At 42.3% G+C, this 23,413-nt stretch overlaps 1 protein-coding gene and 1 gene segment (V, D, J or C); both read right to left on the bottom strand.

The window, feature by feature from the left end:
- LOC136628917 (Ig mu chain C region-like) overlaps positions 1 to 23,413 on the bottom strand; it is a 392,658-nt gene that overhangs the window by 60,901 nt on the left and 308,344 nt on the right.
- The window catches only part of LOC136627200 (uncharacterized), a 60,053-nt gene continuing 45,035 nt past the window's right edge, over positions 8,396 to 23,413 (bottom strand). Inside the window, exons 7-11 of the mRNA XM_066602131.1 lie at positions 21,391 to 21,654; positions 16,241 to 16,570; positions 13,977 to 14,300; positions 9,343 to 9,527; positions 8,396 to 8,744 (exon numbers count right to left, since the gene is read on the bottom strand). Coding sequence (XP_066458228.1) covers positions 8,547 to 8,744; positions 9,343 to 9,527; positions 13,977 to 14,300; positions 16,241 to 16,570; positions 21,391 to 21,654 — 1,301 coding nt within the window. The 3' untranslated portion in view covers positions 8,396 to 8,546. The remainder of the gene's footprint in view (positions 8,745 to 9,342; positions 9,528 to 13,976; positions 14,301 to 16,240; positions 16,571 to 21,390; positions 21,655 to 23,413) is intronic.

Raw genomic sequence — 23,413 nt, 5'->3', positions numbered from 1 at the left:
TAAGCACCACACTACCTCCAACAAAGCACAATCACTGCCTGCATGACACTCCGCTGCCACTTCTCCTGGGTTACATGCTGCCCAACCCCCCCCCCCCCCCGCACGACCCAGTGTCCACAGCACACACCAAAGTGTCCCTGCACAGCCTTCAGCTGCCCTCATGCCACGCCACACTCATGTCTATTTATAAGTGCGTCTGCCATGAGGAGGAACCGCAGGCACACACTGCAGAGGGTTGGAAGGGCTAGGCAGCGACCCTCTTTAAAAGGGGCAGGACGATAGCCCACAATGCTGTACAGAAGCAATGAGAAATATAATCCTGTGCCACCTCCATCAGGAGCTGCACACGTGGGCATAGCAATGGGGAACCTATGTGCCACACACTATTCATTCTGTCAAGGTGTCTGCATGCCCCAGTCAGACTGCATTTTTTTATAAATAGTCACAGGCAGGTACAACTCCGCAATGGGAATTCCGTGTGCACCCACAGCATGGATGGCTCCCTGGAACCCACCGGCTGTACATAAATGTATCCCATTGCAGTGCCCTGGACAGCAGAGCTAACGTCAGATTAAATGCAGGTGGGCTTTGGCCCAAACTGCATGCCCCAGTCAGGCTCCAGTTTTTTATAAGTATACACAGGCACGTACATCTCCCTAATGGGAAGTCCATGTGGACCCACAGCATGGGTGGGTCCCAGGAAGCCACTGGCGGTACATAAATATATCCCATTGCAGTGCCCAGCACAGCTGATGTAACGTCAGCTTTAATGCAGGTGGGCAAACAATTAATTGGATTACACTGTAGGCGAGGGCCCAAAAAAATTGGTGTACCAACAGTACTAATGTACCTCAGAAAAATTGCCCATGCCCAACCAAGAGGGCAGGTGAAACCCATTAATCGCTTTGGTTAATGTGGCTTAATTTGTAACTAGGCCTGTAGGCAGCCCAGTTAAAATAAAAATTGGTTCAGGTGCAAGTTTCAACGCTTTAATGAGCATTGAAACGTATAAAAATTGTTTACAAAAATTATATGACTGAGCCTTGTGGGTCTAAGAAAAATTGCCTGTTCGGCGTGATTACGTCAGGTTTCAGGAGGAGGAGCAGGAGAAGGAGGATGAATAGAATACACAGATTGATGAAGCAAAAAGGTCCCCGTTTTTGATGGTGATAGAGAACGATGCTTCCATCCGCGGGTGCAGCCTACGTATTGCTTAGGTATCGCTGCTGTCCGCTGGTGGAGAAGAGAAGTCTGGGGAAATCCAGGCTTTGTTCATGTTGATGAGTGTAAGCCTGTCGGCACTGTCGGTTGACAGGCGGGTACGCTTATCCGTGATGATTCCCCCAGCCGCACTAAACACCCTCTCTGACAAGACGCTAGCCGCAGGACAAGCAAGCACCTCCAGGGCATACAGCGTGAGTTCAGGCCACGTGTCCAGCTTCGACACCCAGTAGTTGTAGGGGGCAGAGGCGTCACCGAGGATGGTCGTGCAATCGGCTACGTACTCCCTCACCATCCTTTTACAGTGCTCCCGCCAACTCAGCCTTGACTGGGGAGCGGTGACACAGTCTTGCTGGGGAGCCATAAAGCTGGCAAAGGCCTTGGAGAATGTTCCCCTGCCTGCGCTGTACATGCTGCCTGATCTCTGCGCCTCCCCTGCTACCTGGCCCTCGGAACTGCACCTTCTGCCACTAGCGCTGTCGGATGGGAATGTTACCATCAGTTTGTCCGCCAGGGTCCTGTGGTATAGCATCACTCTCGAACCCCTTTCCTCTTCGGGTATGAGAGTGGAAAGGTTCTCCTTATACCGTGGGTCGAGCAGTGTGTACACCCAGTAATCCGTAGTGGCCAGAATGCGTGTAACGCGAGGGTCTCGAGAAAGGCATCATAACATGAAGTCAGCCATGTGTGCCAGGGTACCTGTACGCAACACATGGCTGTCCTCACTAGGAAGATCACTTTCAGGATCCTCCTCCTCCTCCTCAGGCCATACACGCTGAAAGGATGACAGGCAAGCAGCATGGGTACCCTCAGCAGTGGGCCAAGCTGTCTCTTCCCCCTCCTCCTCATGCTCCTCCCCCTCCTCCTCAACGCGCTGAGATATAGACATGAGGGTGCTCTGACTATCCAGCGACATACTGTCTTCCCCCGCCTCCATTTCCGAGTGCAAAGCATCTGCCTTTATGCTTTGCAGGGAACTTCTCAAGAGGCATAGCAGAGGAATGGTGACGCCAATGATTGCAGCATCCCCGCTCACCATCTGGGTGAACTTCTCAAAGTTTCCAAGGACCTGGCAGATATCTGCCAACCAGGCCCACTCTTCTGTAAAGAATTGAGGAGGCTGACTCCCACTGCGCGCCCATGTTGGAGTTGGTATTCCACTATAGCTCTACTCTGCTTATAGAGTCTGGCCAACATGTGGAGCATAGAGTTCCACCGTGTGGGCACGTCACACAGCAGTCGGTGCACTGGCAGATTAAACCGATGCTGCAGGGTCCGCAGGGTGGCAGCGTCCGTCTTGGACTTGCGGAAATGTGCGCTGACCCGGCGCACCATTCCGAGCAGGTATGACAAGTTTGGGTAGCTTTTCAGAAAGCGCTGAACCACCAAATTAAAGATATGGGCCAGGCATGGCACGTGCGTGAGGCTGCCGAGCTGCAGAGCCGCCACTAGGTTACGGCCGTTGTCACACACGACCATGCCCGGTTGGAGGCTCAGCGGCGAAAGCCAGCGGTCGGTCTGCTCTGTCAGACCCTGCAGCAGTTCGTGGGCCGTGTGCCTCTTCTCTCCTAAGCTGAGTAGTTTCAGCACGGCCTGCTGACGCTTGCCCACCGCTGTGCTGCCACGCTGCGCGACACCGACTGTTGGCGACGTGCTGCTGACACATCTTTATTGCGAGACAGAGGTTGCGTTGGAGGAGGAGGAGGAGGGTGGTTTAGTGGAGAAAGCATACACCGCCGCAGATACCAGCACCGAGCTGGGGCCCGCAATTCTGGGGGTGGGTAGGACGTGAGCGGTCCCAGGCTCTGACTCTGTCCCAGTCTCCACTAAATTCACCCAAAGTGCCGTCAGGGAGATATAGTGGCCCTGCCCGCCTGTGCTTGTCCACGTGTCCGTTGTTAAGTGGACCTTGGCAGTAACCGCGTTGGTGAGGGCGCGTACAATGTTGCGGGAGACGTGGTCGTGCAGGGCTGGGATGGCACATCGGGAAAAGTAGCGGCGACTGGGAACCGAGTAGTGCGGGGCCGCCGCCGCCATCATGCTTTTGAAAGCCTCCGTTTCCACAAGCCTATACGGCAGCATCTCCAGGCTGATCAATTTGGCTATGTGCACGTTTAACGCTTGAGCGTGCGGGTGCGTGGCGGCGTACTTGCACTTGCGCTCAAACAGTTGCACTAGCGACGTCTGGATGCTGCGCTGAGAGACATTGCTGGATGGGGCCGAGGACAGCGGAGGTGAGGGTGTAGGTGCAGGCCGGTAGGCACTCGTGCCTGTGTCCTCAGAGGGGGGTTGGATCTCAGTGGCAGGTTGGGGCATAGGGGGAGAGGCAGTGGTGCAAACCGGAGGCGGTGAACGGCCTTCGTCCCACGTTTTGGGGTGCTTGGCCATCATATGCCTGCGCATGCTGGTGGTGGTGGCTCCCCAGCTGATCTTGGCGCGACAAAGGTTGCACACCACTGTTCGTCGGTCGTCAGGCGTCTCTGTGAAAAATTGCCACACCTTAGAGCACCTTGGCCTCTGCAGGGTGGCATGGCGCGAGGGGGCGCTTTGGGAAACAGTTGGTGGATTATTCGGTCTGGCCCTGCCTCTACCCCTGGCCACCGCACTGGCTCGGCCTGTGCCCACACCCTGACTTGGGCCTCTGCGTCCTCTCCCGCGTCCACGTTCTCTAGGCCTACCCCTACCCCTCAGCATGCTGTATTACCAGTAGTGCAGAAACAGAACGCTGTAATTAAATGTGCCGCTTATTGGCCTGTGGTTGGAGGCTGACTTCGCTTACGGAACGCACAGCAGAGCCAGGAAAGAATTTTGCGCAAGCCTGCTGTAACACTTAACTGGCTGCGTATGAATTAGGACAACTACCCCCAGCAGAGACCCAGTACACTGAGGACGGTCACAGGCAGCCCAAATAGATTTTTTTTCCCAAATGTTTTTGGAAAGGCCCACTGCCTATATACACTAAATATGTCTTCTGTCCCTGCCTCACCACTACTGGCCCTGCACTATGTAAAATTATTACTGCAGACTGTTTCACTGTGGACAGGAATACAGCGGTGATGTAACAGGCAACACAGAGCCAGGAAAGAATTTTGCGCAAGCCTGCTGTAACACTTAGCTGGCTGCGTATGAATTAGGACAACTACCCCCAGCAGAGACCCAGTACACTGAGGACGGTCACAGGCAGCCCAAATAGATTTTTTTTCCCAAATGTTTTTGGAAAGGCCCACTGCCTATATACACTAAATATGTCTTCTGTCCCTGCCTCACCACTACTGGCCCTGCACTATGTAAAATTACTGCAGACTGTTTCACTGTGGACAGGAATACAGCGGTGATGTAACAGGCAACACAGAGCCAGGAAAGAATTTTGCGCAAGCCTGCTGTAACACTTAGCTGGCTGCGTATGAATTAGGACAACTACCCCCAGCAGAGACCCAGTACACTGAGGACGGTCACAGGCAGCCCAAATAGATTTTTTTTCCCAAATGTTTTTGGAAAGGCCCACTGCCTATATACACTAAATATGTCTTCTGTCCCTGCCTCACCACTACTGGCCCTGGACAATGTAAAATTACTGCAGGACGCAATGCTCTGCACGGCCGATATACAAAAAAAAAAAAAAAGTGCAAAACTGCAAAAAGCAGCCTCCACACTACTGCACACGGTTAGATGTGGCCCTAAGAAGGACCACTGGGGTTCTTGAAGCCTAAAATAACTCCTAACACTCTCGCTATAGCAACTCCAGCAAGACAGCACTTTCCCTGAACTATGTCAGAATGCATCTGTGGCGAGCCGCGGAAGGGGCTGATTTATATACTTGGGTGACACCTGATCTCACCAGCCACTCACTGCAGGGGGGTGGTATAGGGCTTGAACGTCGCAGGGGGAAGTTGTAATGCCTTCCCTGTCTTTCAATTGGCCAGAAAAGCGCGCTTACGTCTCAGAGATGAAAGTGAAAGTAACTCGAACATCGCGTGGTACTCATCTCGAGTAACGAGCATCTCGAACACGCTAATACTCGAACGAGTATCAAGCTCGGACGAGTACGTTTGCTCATCTCTAACTATGATCCCTTAATGATGTCAAGTTGATGTGTTCTAGGTTTCCCTGCCAAACACATTTATTGCCTATTTACAGTATAGGTGATAAATATTTGATCTCTTTGCACCCTACTACTTATCCTTTAATAATAGGTTCAATGATACACAAGAAAGTGTTAAATGTATGGATTATCAGGTCTTGTTCGCAAGAGTTCATTGTATCTTTTTAAGTTCGGTTTCATAGAATAAGCCTATAATTTACATATATTTTTATATGACCATGACACCAATCATAATGGCTCGTATTCCTCTCCATGATCAAGATAGTAATAATATTGCAGCTAGGAATCCACTAGATTCACTATTTTATTAAGCAGAGACACGTGTATCTATTTATACCGGGGCCAGGGGTGCAAATCATATAGTCTCTTAGGTTAGTTTTGGCACATAGTTACATTTATCCATATAAAGATGTCTCTCAAAAGAGATCTTCTGGCATGCTGTATTCTGTGAAATTGCTGCAAAACACCACCTCTTTGAAAAGGAATGACTTTATCCAGACCTTATTTCCTGTGACAGATTTTCGCTTCCACCATACGGTATATAGCGCATGCTGGCCATCTTCTTTGAGTAGACCACTCTCCAGAAGACTACTTTTTCATACATTTTTGGTGGTTATTTCAAAAGAGCAAACTAAGTGTCCGTGAACTTGGATCTCCTCCACCATTCAATGTCCAATACATCTGAGGACCAAGGGACATATTTGCTCCATACTTTTAAACTGCCCACAAATTTGATTGAATAATTTACGGTCAGCGGAAATAATTTCAAAATTCCACTCAAATCATTGGAACTAGAGGTACGGGTACTCTATAGAAAGCTGCAGTCTTCTTGTTCTAGAAACATGCATAGCTCCAAGGCTAATATTTCACTTTTCATAGCTACTCCAGAGTGTCTTGTTTTATTTCATGTACAGTTTATGTAACTGAGAAGTTACTTCTGTCCATTTTCTATGAATCGCACCTTGAAGAAAGTTATTGTAGCACTGTAGAAGAGACTCAGAAGGAAGAGCACTATGAAAGTGGAGGCTGTGGTCCACAGGTTATCATCATCCTCATCCTGCATGTAAATTATATGGGCTGTTGGGATGTGATAAAAAAATTATTAACAACAATCAGTCATAAAAATCTGACAGACATGGGTATATAAAACAGAGAAAGGGAGAAATTACTGATCTGTACACTAAACACACCTTACATGCATGTATGTACATATACTTGTCACTCATTGCCCCACATCTCAAGATACGCCTGTTCATCTACAGATTAATACACACCTATGGATAAACTGGTACTGCAGACCTAACAGAATTTGACATGGGCAACAGTGGCCAAGGTAATAATGGGGGCACACTTACATAAATATAAGCTTTGTGAGTTTGTAAACTCTTACATTAGATTTTAGGTAACGCTTGGCGATATGAAACCCTGAGTGCTTCATCACCAAGCCAATATTGTCCTGAAGACAAACTGAGCTTCACTTCTCATTGGGTTAGCATCTGGCCAAATAGGATAGGTGTCATGGATGTGTGTACTCTGTCTTGTCTGGGGTGATATCATTATTTGAAGCCATATAACAGATTTATTATTTTTGCATATTTTGAGGCTAAAGTATAAAACAAGGAACACACAAAACTTTGGCATTATTATCTCTTATGAAGGTTTTTGTTAATATGAACATGGGTATATTTTCTGGTATCAAATCTGCTGGGTTATACTCTTACTCAGCTTGAACTTCAGTTAAACTCTTAAGACAGGAGGGGGGTGAACACAATTTATAATAGAGGCAGATGGTGTATTTTTATTATAAGTCTCGGGTCAATAAGTCACACAGCAGCAATGTTTGTTCAGTAGACAAACTGATTTTTGTTTATTCTGTATTTGGGCAAAATGTCAGACAGTATAGTTATTATTGGCACATCCGTTGCCTATTGAGCATGATATTTAACATGAGTATCTTAATAAGTATCTGTAAGAGGCTCTGTATCAATAAACAGGATAGCAAGATAGTATTGAGGATTGCCAAATATACTGTGTGTATGTATTTCTTAGATATATAGCTGAAATATACAGAATAGTAATGATACATATGGAATGATAGGCCTGTGTAGATGGCCTCTTTAAATTATATTTTTTTGGGGTCGGGACAGACCAGTGAAGTGATCACTTTTGTATACCATATCAATCAACCATCCTACCATTATCCATTGTATCCATTTTGTTAGAGAATATATATCAATACTATTCAATGTTGTGTTCCCATCTAAAACTTTGCTATAGTTTATATGTGTTTGTTCCTACATTTACATGATTTATTGGCTGTGTTGATCCACCCCCAACCACCGATGATACAAGCAGTAATTAACTAATTATTTCCCATGGCATCAGCTTATCTATGACTGTCTAAATCTTGCATAATATATATGTATATCTCATTTAGGTGTCTTCAAGTTTTATAATTTTGGCCTTTTCTAGTGATTCAATTTGGTTGATAATTTGTGTATTACATTTATAAGTGTAATCCATATGAAATGTCTTTTCAAATTCTCCTATGAAAATTGTAACGGTAACATTTTAATCAAAGTCTAAAGAGATTTGTTAAGAATATGATTTGCTTGAAGTGAACGCTTCCAAAAATCAAGCAGTTTTAATCCGAAAACTCATATCTGTGCATAAAACTCACTCTTTCTAGTTCAGTTCAAATGTCTTTTGAGTTTGGTTATATTTGTTGCTTTGGCTGTATTACACCTCTGAAGCTTTCCTTTAGTTATAGTGACATAACAACTTGTGAGTTACCATCACAGAAATGTATAGGGGTCTCTACTTTTCCTTCATGACCCATGTTTAATATTTATATCTGTCTGTATGTATCATGGGTATGGATTACTGCATGTATCTTAATTCGTAGATACGATGCTCTGATAATTTAGCCACAAAACACACATAGGCTTATTGACACCTTGTAGAAGAGTGGAAGCACCTAGGTATTAGTGGATGCTCTACTTAACCAGACAGGAACTACACCAGCACACACTCCAGACATAAAAACAAACATTTTATATATATTTTTTTTATTTCTAGTTTTCAATATGCAGAGTTCAATGAAGTTAATGTACAAAACAAAGACTAACAAACAACAAGTTGACACGTCTTCCTCCTCCTCAACCAACACATGACATAGGGAATAACAAGAGGCAGAGCTATCAGGTCTTTTTTATAAGGAATATTAACAGTTATCAGACAGGACGAGGGATACATTCACGTTTTTTGGATTACCAGTAGTTTTGTCAACGGTCCTCTGGGTGATCTGAAGTGGTAATGTCTCATGACCAAACACACAGGTAAAACTTTTTCCAGAATTCCAGTCCTCAACACTTGGTAGAGTCAGTATACTGTACATGAAGTAGGTTTTCTGGCCGTTAGAATAAGGGCTCATGTCCACGGGCAAAATGTTATTTAAAATCCGCAGCGGATCTCCCGCGCGCGGATCCGCACCCCATAGGGATGCATTGACCACCCGCGGGTAGATAAATACCCGCGGATCGTCAATAAAAGGCATTTAAAAAAAAATGGAGCATGGAAAAATCTGGACCATGCTCCATTTTCATGCGGGTCTCCCGCGGGGACGGCTCCCGCGGGCTTCTATTGAAGCCTATGGAAGCCGTCCGGATCCGCGGGACACACAAATCATATTTTACTCACCCGCTCCGGTTCTTCTCGTCTCCGCGGCGCCATCTTCTCTCAGCCGCGGCCGGATCATTTTGCTTCGGCCCGGCGCATGCGCGGGGCACGTCACCGACGTCATCGTGCACATCCGCCGAGCCGAAGAATGAAGATCCGGCCGCGACGAGAGAAGATGACGCCGCCGCGAAGAGCAGAAACGGAGCGGATCGAAGGTAAGTTTATTCTCATTTATTTGCATTTTCAGCGCTCATGTCCGCGGGGCAGGAGGGACCCGCTGCAGATTCTACATGTAGAATCTGCAGCGGATCTGATTTTCCCCGTGGACATGAGGCCTAAGCCTCCTCCATAGGTGGGGTAGTTACTACATATCTATTGTCTATGGGTTCGCTGTCTGCCCATTTGAAAAATGCATCACTTGGAGCGAATCCCCTAGCAAGACATGTCAGCGTAAGAGTTTCTTTCTTACTCAGTTCATCTGGGTGTGGTGGGTAAAGTAAAACTGTAGGTGTCTGAGGTTCCTGGCCTGAAAACAAATGAAAAACATTAATTATTTAGACACTTTATATAAGTAATGTAACTAAATGTTTGATATATTAAATTTGTTTTTGCCAAATTGGGCCTCATTTATCAAACCTTTCTGAAAAAAACTGTGTAACATGGTCTTAGTTGACCACAGCAACAAATCAGAGTTCAGCTTTAATTTCTTAAATTGCTCTGGTAATATGAAAGCTGTGCTGTGATTGGTTGCTTTGGGCAGCAAAGACATTTTTTTTCTATTATACAGTTTTGATAAATATTCCCTTTTATGTCTCTTGAAATATCAGGTCTTGAATAAAAGGAAGATGAATAATGTGAATAAATTATTTTTAAGGTGCCAAAATGTAAACTGAATAAGTGCATTGCATAAACAACCTAAGTTAACACCATAGCTACATATGCATTACAGTAGTTGAAGTAACAAAGCATGTGCATTTTGTTGCTTATGTCCTATATTCTTTATCCAACTTCTTCTTTTCTTGCTAGATTATTATGTATTACCATTGGACACTGTTATTATAATGCTCTGCTCTCTCTCTCTGTAGTGATCCATGAATGTTAACAATAAAAAGACTGGGCCCTACTGTACTATATCAAATATGAAACTCTATACAAAAGTATAAAAAGCTTCAAAGATTTGGAATTTTCTAGTAAAATCACATTTTTTTCATCTTAGAGGCCTTGTGCATGCGGCTCCTTTATGGAGCTGAGTTGTACAAATCCATAGGGAAGCACACAAGTTTTGTTTTATGTCACACTCCATCATGTGTCATATTATGGAGTTATTCTCCCTAGATGCATTACTTGTAGGGTAGAATATGGTGCCTCACAGAAAAACCATAAGCAGCTGATGGAGTGCTTATATAATACAGACCCTTAGGGCTTCTACATGACACCATATAATGTCTGTGCATGTAGAGGAGTGTTTAAACTATGGATTGGGGGAGAGGGCAACCAGAGAGATAGAGGGGAAGACAGTGTAGACAGTGACCTGGTACTAATTAATGGAAACGGGGGTGGAGCGGTGAGAGGGGTTAGTACAGTTAGAAGTGGCAGAATAGTTAGTAGGGATACACGTAATATAAAAAATAACAAAAACCTTCTAAACTGTATGGTGTCTAATGCTAGAAATCTAACCAATAAAGAGTAGAGGAACTGGAAGTAATAATGTCTGAGGAAAACTATGATATAGTGGGAATAATGGATGAAAGCTGTGACTGGGCAGTGAATTTACAGGGTTATAGTCTGTTCAGAAGAGATTGTAAAAAAATGTAAAAGGGGAGGGATTTGTCTTTATAGAAAATCCTGTCTAAAGCCCACATTACAAGCATATATTTGGGATAGAGGTGAACATGTGGAGTCTCCATGGGTGGAGATACAGGGAGGGAAAAACAACAATAAGATCCTCATAGGGGTTTTTTATAGACCACCAAATATTACAGAAGCTGCTGAAAATCTATTACTGAAGCAAATGAATGCAAAAGCAGCAAATAACAATTAAGTAATTCTCATGGGGGACTTTAACTATCCAGATATAAACCGGGAAGCCAAAAAGATCTCATAAATCTTTTGTTGATTACTAAAGATAATTACCTTACTGTCAGGACTCGAATCTGCAGCCTCCTACATTCTGAGCAGCAGCCCTACCTATTGAGCTATTTAGTGTGGTTGATAGTTCCCTCTGATTTTTAGTCCTGTTTTACTTGTCCTTGTCTCCTTTTGCTTGTTCCTATCTTTTGGATTTAATATTAATCAACAAACCTGATAGAATAACTGGGGTGCAGATTGTTGGGTACCAAGGAAATAGTAACCACAATATAATAAATTTCAACTTGTCTTTCAAGAGAGTTTTATAGTGAAGCTTCAAAAATGCTAAACTTCAGGAAGGCCAAGTACGATCAGCTTAGTGATGCCCTTAGGGCTCAGTCACACGGGCGCATCGGCACCCGCACACAGGCGCCTGTGTGACTGAGCCCTTACTGCAGGAGGAAGACGGCCGTACCTGAAGACGGACGTCTCTCTGCAGCGCTGAAGAAAGAACACATGACCGACAATGAAGCCTGTCACATGTTCTTTCTCCCGGCGCTGCAGAGAGACGTCCGTCTTGAGGTACGACCGTCTCCTTCCTGCAGTAACACGGGGGCCAATGCGCTCATGTGACTGAGCCCTTAACCTTAATGACTTTGATAATGTCCTCAAAAATAAGAGTATAAGCAATAAAATCCTAGTTACTTACTGTGAGATGTTCATACCTCACAGGAATAACAGACTTAGTAGTAAGAGTAAACCAACGTAGCTCAATAAAAATGTAAAGGGAGCAATAAAAAGCAAAAAGAAAGTGTTTAAACTACTAAAACAAGAAGGCAGTGAAGGAACACTAAAAATCTATAGGGGAAAAAAATAAATTTTGTAAAAATCATAAAAAAGTAGCCTGTTCACACAGTTATAACATATAAGATGACTATAATGACTTACATGTATAAATTTATTAAAGTTGTGTACTACAGTCAAGTTGGTTGAGTACAAAAGAAATGTAGCATGCTATCTTTTCAATAAAAAAATATTGGAATAAGAAAAGAGACTTTTTGTCAAATAGAATAAAACTAACCATAAACTGTTTTTCAAATATATAAATAGTAAAAAGAGTAATACTGAAAGTGTTTCCAATTTCTCCTACATTATTTATTAAATCGACGAGGATGATAAGGAGAAAGAAAATCTATTAAATAGTTTTTTCTCTAGTGTATTAACAGAGGAAAATGAAATGTTAGATGAGATGCAGAGTGATAAAGTAAACATTCCACTAAATGTCACTAATCTAACCCAGGAAGAAGTGCATAGCTGTCTTTAAAAGACTAAAATAGACAAATTACTGGGTCCCAATGGCTTATACCCCTGGGTTTTAAGGGAATTAATTAATGTGATACACAGACTCAATAGTGACAGTGTCTGTTCCATTGGACTGGCACATAGCCAAAGTGGTGCCGATATTCAAAATGGGGTCAGAAAGTGAACCTGGAATTTACAATTTTATTGTGGGTAAAATGTTTGAAGGTTTTCTAAGAGATGCAATCCTGGAGTAACTGAAAGAAAATATCTGCTTAATTCCATATCAGCATGGGTTTGTGAGAGATTGCTATTGTCAACAAACCTCATCACCTTCTATGAGGAGGAAAGTTCTAGACTGAACCAGGTAGAGTAACTAGATCTTGTGTATATGGACTTTTCCAAAGTGTTTGATACTGTGCTACATAAAAGATTGGTATATGAAATGAGAAAGCTTGGTCTGGGTGAGAATGTGGGTAAGTAACTGGCTTAGTGACAAAAAGCAGAGGGTGGTTATAATGGTACATACTCTGATTGGGTCACCATTACTAGTGAGTTACACAGGGTTGGTTTTGAGCCCTATTCTTTTTAATATATTTATTGATGGCCTGGTAGAAGGCTTGCACAGAAAAATATCAATATTTGCAGGTGACACAAAGCCATGTAAATAAATTAACACAAGAGAGGACAGAAGGCGGTTGCAAGAGGTTCAGATAAGTTGGGGGCTTGGGCAAAAAAGTGGCAAATGAGGTTTAACGCTGATAAATGTAAGATTATACACATGGGAGTTTAGTAATACTGTAAACTTAACTGGAGCAACCAGTGTCAGGCAGCTGTTGCCAAGGCAAATAGGATCATGAGTGTATATCAAAAGAGGTATAGTGGCAGATGACGAGAACATGGTTCTTCCTCTTTATAAGTCACTGGTCAGACTACACATGGAGTATTATATAAAGTTTTGAACATCAATACTCAAAAAGGACATATCAAAGCTTGAGTAGGTATAAAGGAGGGCAACTAAAGTAATAAATGGAATGGGTGGACTACAATACCCAGAGAGGTTATCAAAATTGGGATTATTTAATTTAGAAAAAAGACGGCTGAGAGGCGACCCAATAACTATGTATAAAGATATCAGGGAACAATACAGAGCTCTCCAATTATCTATTTATACCTGTGACAGTAACATGGGGGCACCCTCTACGCCTAGAGGAAAGTAAATTTCTACACCTACATAGAAGGGGTTCTTTACTGTAAGAGCGGTGAGACTATGGAACTCCCTGCCTGAGGATGTGGTGATGGCAAATTCGATAAAAGAGTTTAGGAGGGTTGTGGATGCCTTTCTTGAGCATTACAATTCTATATATTATAATCATTAATGACTTCAAAAGGGTTGTTGATCCAGGGATTATTCCGATTGCCAGATTGGAGTCAGGGAGGAATTTTTTTCCCCGTAAATCAGGAAAATTAGTTTCTACCTCATTGTTTTTTCCCCCTTCCTCTAGATCAACATTGGGTGGTAATCAGCTAAACTAGATGTCTTTTTTCGGCCTTACATACTATGTTACTATGTTACAGGATGGGGTCATTGTGACATTATAAAACTTACCATTTGCTTTCACCAAGGTTACTTTCTTTGGGGAAGTCAGGTCAGGATGTTTCACGATGCATTCATATGACTCCTTAAGCCAGTCTTCAGGACGAACAGTGGCTATGGCCTTGATAGAAAATGAACTAGCTTGGTAGACAGGGTTTTCAAGTTTGGTGTCAAGTTTGATTTCAGACCCTGATTTATACCAGTAGACATCTAATCCATCTGGATTCAACATGTTGGAGACTATGCAGGTCAGCGGTGCATTTTTATTAAAGTATATGCTCTCAAATGATGGAGGAAGAGCAGTAACTTGGATAACTCCCTGAGGTGTTGGTCCTCCTGCAAATATAAAGAATACTTAATAGAATACAAGGAGTTATTTTAATATTATATCTAGTAATATTAAAGTGCTGAGATTTCACTACATAGTATACCATTCCAACTTAATCCTTTCATGATTAGGGTTTTTATGGACCTTAACTACTTCACTATTTGAAATGCTGTGTGTTAAAGGTAAGTTGCTATTTTTTGTTTCTCCGTTTACTCCAATTTTTTTTTAGCTTTTTCATCTTTTTTATTGAAACACTATGGGCTTTCTTATCATTTAAAGGGCCACTCCGAGAAAAACACATTTTTCCATGCCTTGCCCTCTCACCTGATTGCCTCTCACACTCTGGAGGTCTTTTCTGTGTGTTACAATCTCTTCCAAGCAGTGCAGCCGCCTGTCTGATGCTTATTAATTGTGATGATGAGATTTTCTACTTTCACTTTCAAATCAATCTCATGATGCATGTGCACAGCATTAGCTAGATGCTATATTTTTTTCCACCTCCTGGGGAACAATTTAATTATCATTGATTTCTACATTCACCTAAACAAGCTACAGACCATAATTATACAGTCAGGATCATGAGCTTTGATCTCCTCTACTATGCCTGTATGATAGGAGCTGTGTGATCATCATTAGTAACTGTCACAGGAGTGTCTATGTCCCCCTGCAGGCAGTTTCTATGGCAGAGCCATGTAATGGCATCATAAAGACTGAAAATCTGACTAGAAAATGAATCCATAACCCGAAGTAGATCTGAGCTGGTCAGAACAAATATTGCTTGACCATCTGAGGAAAAAGAGTCTGTGAGTTTCAGACTGAAATAAAAAACTGAACAAGGTAACAATAGCTCACATACCCTGTTTCCCAGAAAATAAGACCTACCCCAAAAATAAGCTCTAGCATGATGATTTTTTATGATTTTCTGGGAGGCTTAAAATATAAGCCCTACCCTGAAAATAAGCCATAGTTAGAATTTATTAAAAAAAATCAATAGGAATGCTTTAGCTGCGTGAAAAGGGCTGAAAAAAAAGCAATTACTGCATTTTTACAGCATTTTTCACGCAGGTCACCTGTGAACCCCAGAACCCCGTCATGGTTCCTGCTGTCTGCAGCTCAGCCATTCAATGAAGCTTAGCCAATCACAGTCATCGCTTTGTGGAGGCGGGATTTATGACTTCTGTAACTAGGAAGTGATCCTGTGTGGGCAGCCAAGGGCTTTGTCGGCATTTTTACTGCTCAGAATATGCAGTAAAAACGCCGATAACAACAAAGGTCTGAGCACTCGTGTGAGCGACCATAAGGGTTAGAAGTGCCGGTCTCTCACACACAGAATGGGTTGTCCTGTTTTTGTCAAAGTAAGACATCCCCTCAAAATAAGCCCTAGTGCATGTTTTCTAGCAAAAAAAATAAATAAGACCCTGTCTTATTTGTGGGGAAACCTGGTGTGTAATCAATACTGGGTGGCTAGCTACATAGTAAATGAATAAAAATAAATCATTGGAATGGCCCTGTAAAACAGGGGCAGATATCAATTAATTTTGTGGGTATTTTTTTTTTGGAAAAAAATGGTAAAAATATAGTTTTTCTTCATCTTCCTATGCTGCGTTTTATGGTAGTCTGATCAGCATTCATGATTTAAGGCTGTACAGCTCCAATGTTGGAAGACGTCCGTCGGGGTTCTCTTACTGTATATTGCCAATCTCTGTTGTCGGAGCCTATCCATCGTGCCACCTCATGCAGTACTGGCTTTAGCCAGCATATATCACCATTGTATAATTGCAGAAAAAAGAGTAAGCCCCCTAGGAAAACCAGGATCCAAATTGGATTGGAATGGGTTAACATATAACAATATGGAATTTTCTTAAACTCCACATGGAGTATCAGTTCTTTAAATTGACACATATGCATAACTACATTTCTGTACTTAGAAACAGTATTGTGGTTTTACCTGAAGATTTGCTAATGTTATGCTTGAAGATCCGTTCATTCATCGTTACCTCACATGTGTATCTGTCTCCATCATTCCAACTTTTTCTGCTGACATTCAGATTAATTGTTCCAGAAAATAATTCATTGTCACCACGGAGGACATTAAACTTAGTGAGCCCTGAAGCAAGCTTCACATCATTTTTAAGCCAAGATACTTGGATTTCATTGGGTTTAAAGTCAGACAGAAAACAAACTAGAGGTATGTCTGCCTCTGTGCTATCATCAAAAGGAGGCATCAGAATCTCAGTGTGGGGATATATGAATATCTCAGTTTGGTTACTTTTGCGATCTGGAAGAGAAGGAAAAAATATTCCTAGAGAACTATATAAGCATAGGAGACAACATTTCAGATGTAACTATAGTCAAATATTCCATATCCTGATGGGAGGATGCCCTCTCACATACTTATAGAATTGCAAAGCTTTCCCTGGCATGTTATAAAGGGGTTGTCTGTGATTTTTTAAGTGTCCTAACAGTAGCAAATGTAATAAAAAATTTTAAAAAATTTACAGTAACTCGCTTTTTAAATCCCCTGCCACTCCAGCACCACCGCACCAACCGTATCCCACTAGTCTTTTTTACTTTAGCTGCAGCAATAACATGCCACATATCCATGGGACCCCTATAACCAATCACTTGCCTCAATAGTGTAACCTGCATGTTTGGTATGAGACTTAAGTCCAGTGATTGGTTGCAGTGGTCACATGGATTTAGGTGATGTCATCACTGCAGAAAAGTAAAAAAAAAAACCAAGGGACTACTAGACATATGGAAAATTGTTGGATTTACAAAGGTGAGTTATGGTTGTTTCATTTATTTTATGCCACTTGTTACTGTTAGGGTACCTTTTGAGAATCCTGGATAAGCCCCTTAACCTACCAGTGGAATCTATGTGATACTATTACTATATCCAATAAGAATTATAATTAGCCAACAACCAAAGTGTCACTTAGCAACTATTATGATAGGACTGATGCATTTACATTGCTGAATTAGAAAGTTATAGTACTTAACCGGTTAGTGACAGCTCTATTGCTGTTTTACTTCCTAGCTAAGTGGGCTTTAATCTTCAGGGATGTAAAAACATGCTTGCTCTAAGGATTAAAGCCATGTGGGCTGTGGATGTGACAGCTTCATGCTGTCGGTTCCCAGAGGTAGCTGACAACATGGAGCTGTCATGGGCGAGTTCACGCGCACGAGCAGAAGCCTGGATCGCTTGGGAGATTTGAAATTTCCTGGCTCCAGGCTCCTGAAGGTAGCGCGGTGACCAGTCCCTGGGCCCGCAATTGCTGGTATCCAATGGATACTGGTGATCACGGAGAAGTAAAAAAAGTTAAAGTTTCAGGTGCCCACATGGATCGGATCCTTGAGGGCAGATGAAAATACTCACCTCCATCCTCTACAATGTCCTGCGATGGTCTGGACCTGCCGCGGGTTTCTATGCATGCACAGATGTGGCACGCATGCGCAGAAAGCCGGAGAGCCCCGCAGATTTGAAATCTCCCTGCACCCGGCTGTCAAAGATAGCCGAGTGCAGGGAGATGTGAACAGGAACTGCTGTATGCGGTTTCCAGTCACATGATCACTGTTATCTATCGGAGTCAAACTGAAGTCAAAATACTCATGACACCTCTCAGTGAATACATTAAGGGGTGTAGTTTTTAAAATTGGGTCATTTGTGGGGGTATCTATCATTCTGACACCTATGAGCCTTTGCAATCTTGGCTTGGTGCAGGAAAATAAAGTGTTCTTCAAAATGTTACATTTGTACGTCTCCTAAATGGTTAAACAAAATTAAAGTTTTTCAAATATGCATCCAGAATAAAGTAAACAGATGGAAATATATATCATTCTTATCCTAAGCTTTTAATAAATATACCCAAATTCTATTGGTCTATTTTTACCACCTAAATGAAGTACAATATGTTGTGAAAAAATGATGTCAGAATCACTTGGATATGCAAAACCTTTATAGTTATTCTATGTTAAAGTGACACGTCAGATTTCCAAAATTTGGCTCCGTCACTAAGGTACAAACATGCTTCGTCAATAAGGAGTTAAAGGGGTTTTCCAGGAACATACTATAGATGACCTATCATCAGGATAGGTCATAAGTAGTTGATCAGCTGGGTCTGCTGCTCAGGACCTCGACCGATCAGCTGCACGGCAACATGTTGTTAATGTTGCAAATACACAGAGTTCAGAGCGGAAGCCTCCGCGTCGACCTCTGTGTAGTGGCTGGCGCTTGTAACTGCAGGCACAGCTCCCATTGATTTCCCAATGATGAGCTTCATAAGCAATATGATATACTGCTAGACAGGAGTATAGAAGGGTGAAAGGTAGAGATATTAAAGTCTCATAGTGGGACAAAAATAAAATGTTAAAAATAAAAAAGTGTAAAAAAAATAAATAAATAAAAAAAATATTTTAAAGAATGTTAAATCTCCACCTTTCCCTTTTACTATAAAATACAAATAAAGTTATAAATCTGGTATTGCCGCGTTCGTAATGACCAATTAAAAAAAGATAGTACACACAGTGAAAATGATACCAAAAAACATAGCAAGACTAGCTCATTTTGTATGTTAGAGTATGGCGACACAAAAATAATTTGTTAAAAAAAATCAATTTAAGGGCTAGGTCAGATGAGCACCTATGTGCACAAAAATATATGCTGCATGGATGTGCAAAATGCGCGTGACCGAAGCTCTGTGCTACTGAAGCATCTGTGCTTGTAAAAGCACAGCTGCTCCACGAAGGTCTCCTCATCACTGAACACTGTGACAACACTGTCACAGTGTTCAGTGATGAGGAGACTGCAGCAGGGACGAAAGGATTCCCTACCACAGCTGTCACAGCTATGGCAGAGGATCGCAATGTTCTTCCATTGCTTTCAATGCGGCCGGCAATGCTGCTACCCCATTGAAAGCAATGGGCTGCAGGCAACCCCCGCAGTGATTTTGGGAGAAGGGCTTGAAATATAAGAGAAGATTGCTCGCTACCTTAATCCTTTGGCGTGTTGTCATGACTTGAAATATAAGCCCTACCCTGAAAAAGAGCCAAAGCTAAATGAAAAAATTGTAAAAAATTAATACATCACCTAGCGATTAGGGCTCCGGTGCTTCTTCTATCTGGCTCCCCGATAGTGTTCTTCAGCATTTTCTTCTGGACGGGGATTTAAAAATTCCCACCTTCAGAAAGCGCTGCCTCTGTCTACCTGAGTGCTTTGACCAATCATAGGCAGCGCTCAGCCATCGAATGACAACTGACCGCTGCCTTTGATTGGTCACAGTGCTCAGCCATTCATTGAATGTATTAATTTTATTTAATTTTTGCATTCAGCTTGAGCTTATTTTTAGGGAAGGGCTTATATTTCAAGCCCTTCCCCAAAAATCACTGCGCAGGTTGCCTGCATCCTATTGCCTTCAATGGGGTGGCAGCAGCGCCTGCCCCATTGAAAGCAATGGGAGAACATTGCGATCCTCTGCCACATATGTCCTATCTTTTGCAGGTGCAAGTATTTTGCTCCTATAAAAAACGGACATGTGAATACTGCATAGGGAACTAATGGTTCTAATAGATATGATTATTTTGTGTGCACATAGGAGCACACGAAAAATCGCTCGTCTGACTTCGGCTTAGTGTGCAAAAATAGCAAAACCTAAAAAGACTGTATAAAGTTGGTATCGCCGGAATCATGCTGACACAACGAATAATGTTATCACATTTTCTATTTTGCAAGCTGAATGCAGTAAAAAGGATATTAAAAAAATGGTGAAATTTCTTATTATTCTCAAACTTGCTCCCCCTCAAGAAAATGTAATGAAAATTATACACTATATTGCATCTACCCCAAAATGTAATTAAAAAAAAACTTCTACAAAAAACAAGTCGGCTATGCCAATTAAAAAAGTAAAAAGATATGGCTTTAGGAATTTAACAACTAAAAAAATGGAAAAATAGTTTGGTCTTTAGAACATAAATTGGGCCCATCACTAAATACTAAAGGTCTAAATACTAAAGACGTTTATAATTATGGGCCACATTTAACTATACACAATATTTTTTGGGGGAAACCTCTCTTAGGGCTCACACTCACTTGCGATAGTGTTTTTGCAAGAAAAATAAATCGCTGAGATATCGCAGGTGCGAACTTGCATTTTTTGTGCGATTGCGATCCGTTTTTGTTCTCTGAACATTTGCATTGCATGGTAGGAGTATTTAATGCCTCTCTTGCGTTTTTTATGGTCTTGCTCTTATCCAAACTTCCCATTAGTCACTATTCCACAGAGAAAACATAGCACCATCGCATTCTCGCACCCGTTATGCGTTTTGCCATGCGATATTACAGCACTCCATTGACTTACATGGGCAAGAGGAAAATAGCACATCGAAAGAAATAGGACCATAGCACGCGAGAAAAAAACGCAACCTCGCAGACGTGAAAACAACGCAAATGAGCACAGCTACATTAGACTCAATGCATTTCAATGTCATACAAAAAAATGCAGCCTCGCAATATCGCAAAAACGCTATTGCAAGTGAGTGTGAGCCCTTAGGCTGAATGCACACAGGCAGAAATTCCGTGGCGGGATTTCCCGCAGAACTTCCACCTGTGCACGCTGCCATAGGATTGCATGAGTTTATGCAATCCTATGCAGGCAGACGCGATTTGACTGCATGAAAATTCACGCGGTAAACAAATCGTGGCATGTCCTATTTCTTAGCGAGCCTCGCACAGAAACGTCACCTCTAACTTGCTGGCTCTGCTCTGCACAGGTGCCTGTTGGGCGGCAGCCAGCACATAGCAGAGCGGAGGAGACGCCGGAGGAGGTGAGCCGCGGGGGTCACTGCAGGGGCACTGCTCGCATCCCGAGGCGAGAATTCTCGCAGTTGGATCCGACCCAGCAGTCTGCAGGAGGCCTTAAGCGTTTATGATTATGTCTTCATCATCTTTGCATATTTTGTAAATAGGGGAATTGTGTAATATATTTGATTATTTTTGTGATAATATAAGAAGCATTATTTGGGTAATCGTAAGATAGAAGGACAGAGAGACAGACAGATGATCGGCACACATTCCGCTTATATCCTGATTAATAAACATACTTTTGATATTTTTCTGTTCTTCATTAGCAGAGCAGGTAAGTGTATTTTGCTCCCAGGTTGCTTTGGTGACTGTTAGAAAGGTAATCGATGTCCTATTACTTCCGAAAGCTACATTTTTTGCAGCTTTTACAGCTTCTCCTTTCAAACTTATGCTTGGAGTTTTCCCAGAATCTTTAAGAAGACATCCAACAAGAATGTCTTGTTTATCCTTGACTTCACCGCAGCATGGACTCAACGGCAGGAGTATAGCCTTTGTTTCCATCTCTATAAGATAAAATAAAGTACTAATTAACAAGGTCCAAGATATTTTGTAAGTAGCTTTTGATTTAAGCAGAAATTGTTACATAACACATAAAAATAGTATAGATATATTGACAGAGTTGATCACCTGGGATTATTGATTTGAAATTACATTTCCAAATCAATTAGTAGTAACGTAACATAATCTATAGTTACCATGTTATGCATGGAAATATAAACACTGCACATCATGAAGGGTTAAAAATGAGAAATAATATAGAACTAAGTATTAAATTACTAAAACCTGGATGATTGCTGGTTTTATAGTAACAATAAAGTGGTTAAAACATATCAGCGTCCTTTACTGAGTATCAATATCTTTAAAAACAGACAAATGAATAGCGTACACCCTCACTACTTTTTGCCAAACGAAATATTAAAGGATTTGGCAAATTTACAGTTAACAGGTTTTTTTCCTATAAATCCCAGCTCCCCCTGCTATAACACATCAAATAGGCATATATTCACCTCTACCTGCTGTGTCCTGCACGGCCACTCTGGGTCTCCTCCATGACATCATATTTATAGGCTGCCCCAGCCTATTTACAGGATGTCACAGGCTGCTGTAGCCAATGACAGACCTAGGCAATCGAGCGCTGAGCTCTGTCATTGGCTGCAACAGCCTATGACATCATGTAAACAGGTGGGACTGCAGCCAGTAACAAACAAACGGGGTCGTGGGACACAGCAAGATGTGGGGAGAGGTAAATGTATGCACGGGGAGCTGGGACTTATAGACAAAAACGATTTCGGACAACTCCTTTAATATATAAAATTAATTACTGCAGACTCTGGTGGCAGATTCTCTCTCTCCCCAGTGAAGATGCATTTTTTTGCTCTTAGCTTTTCAGGTGACAGCTATCTTAGATGTATGGCCAGCAAAATATTAAGAGGACCATAAAGTTTAATGTAAAACAATTTCTCCTAGTAGCCATTGACTACTGCTTTACAAGTTCTCTTGCAAATCAGAACATTTTGACCACTATCTCTCCAAACTTAGCCTGTTATTTTTTTGTCCTATAAAGCAGGGTTTTTCCACAATACCTTCGTGTAGAATTGTACAGCTGAACATTCACTACTGCTATATCATATAAGGATAGACATTTCCTCAGTACTTTTTCACAATGGCTGCACTGCATTGTAACATCTGCTAATTTATGTAGCGTTTCAAAGGTAGACATTTTACCCAGCACCTCCGTCTAGGCTTACAATAGAGGAAACTTAACTTTTGTGCATCCTTGCAACTTACAAGTTACAATGCTGGCCTTTTTTCCCCCAGAACCTCTGTCTTGTCTTGCAACACATACAATGTACCCTGGCAGAGGCGTAACTTGAAGCTCCCGGGCCCCAATGCAAAACCTATAACAGGGCCCCCAACTATAATGCTTTATTCATAGTACTGGGCTCCCTATATGGAGAAGAGAGGCCTTATGGGCCCCCTAAGGCTGCTGAGCTCGGGTGCAACCGCATCCCCTGCATCCTCTATAGTTACGCCCCTGTACCCCGACTATTTCATATAGCCGTAAAAGCTAAACCTTTCCCCACTACAATGCTCAGGGCTTGCAGAGCTTGGAATAAATCGCAGCTGTTTTAGGTTAGCTTATAAGCTACACATTTTTTAATTACATTCAATTTACACCTGCTCTTTCAGGCCTCATTCACACAATGAAATTTGCGCAGCTACAAAAAAAACCACAACTACTAGAACAATGGTTTCCTATGG

This window comes from Eleutherodactylus coqui, chromosome 5 (assembly GCF_035609145.1).
Source record: "Eleutherodactylus coqui strain aEleCoq1 chromosome 5, aEleCoq1.hap1, whole genome shotgun sequence".
Classification (NCBI taxonomy): domain Eukaryota; kingdom Metazoa; phylum Chordata; class Amphibia; order Anura; family Eleutherodactylidae; genus Eleutherodactylus; species Eleutherodactylus coqui.
This window is presented reverse-complemented; position numbering and strand designations above follow the sequence as displayed.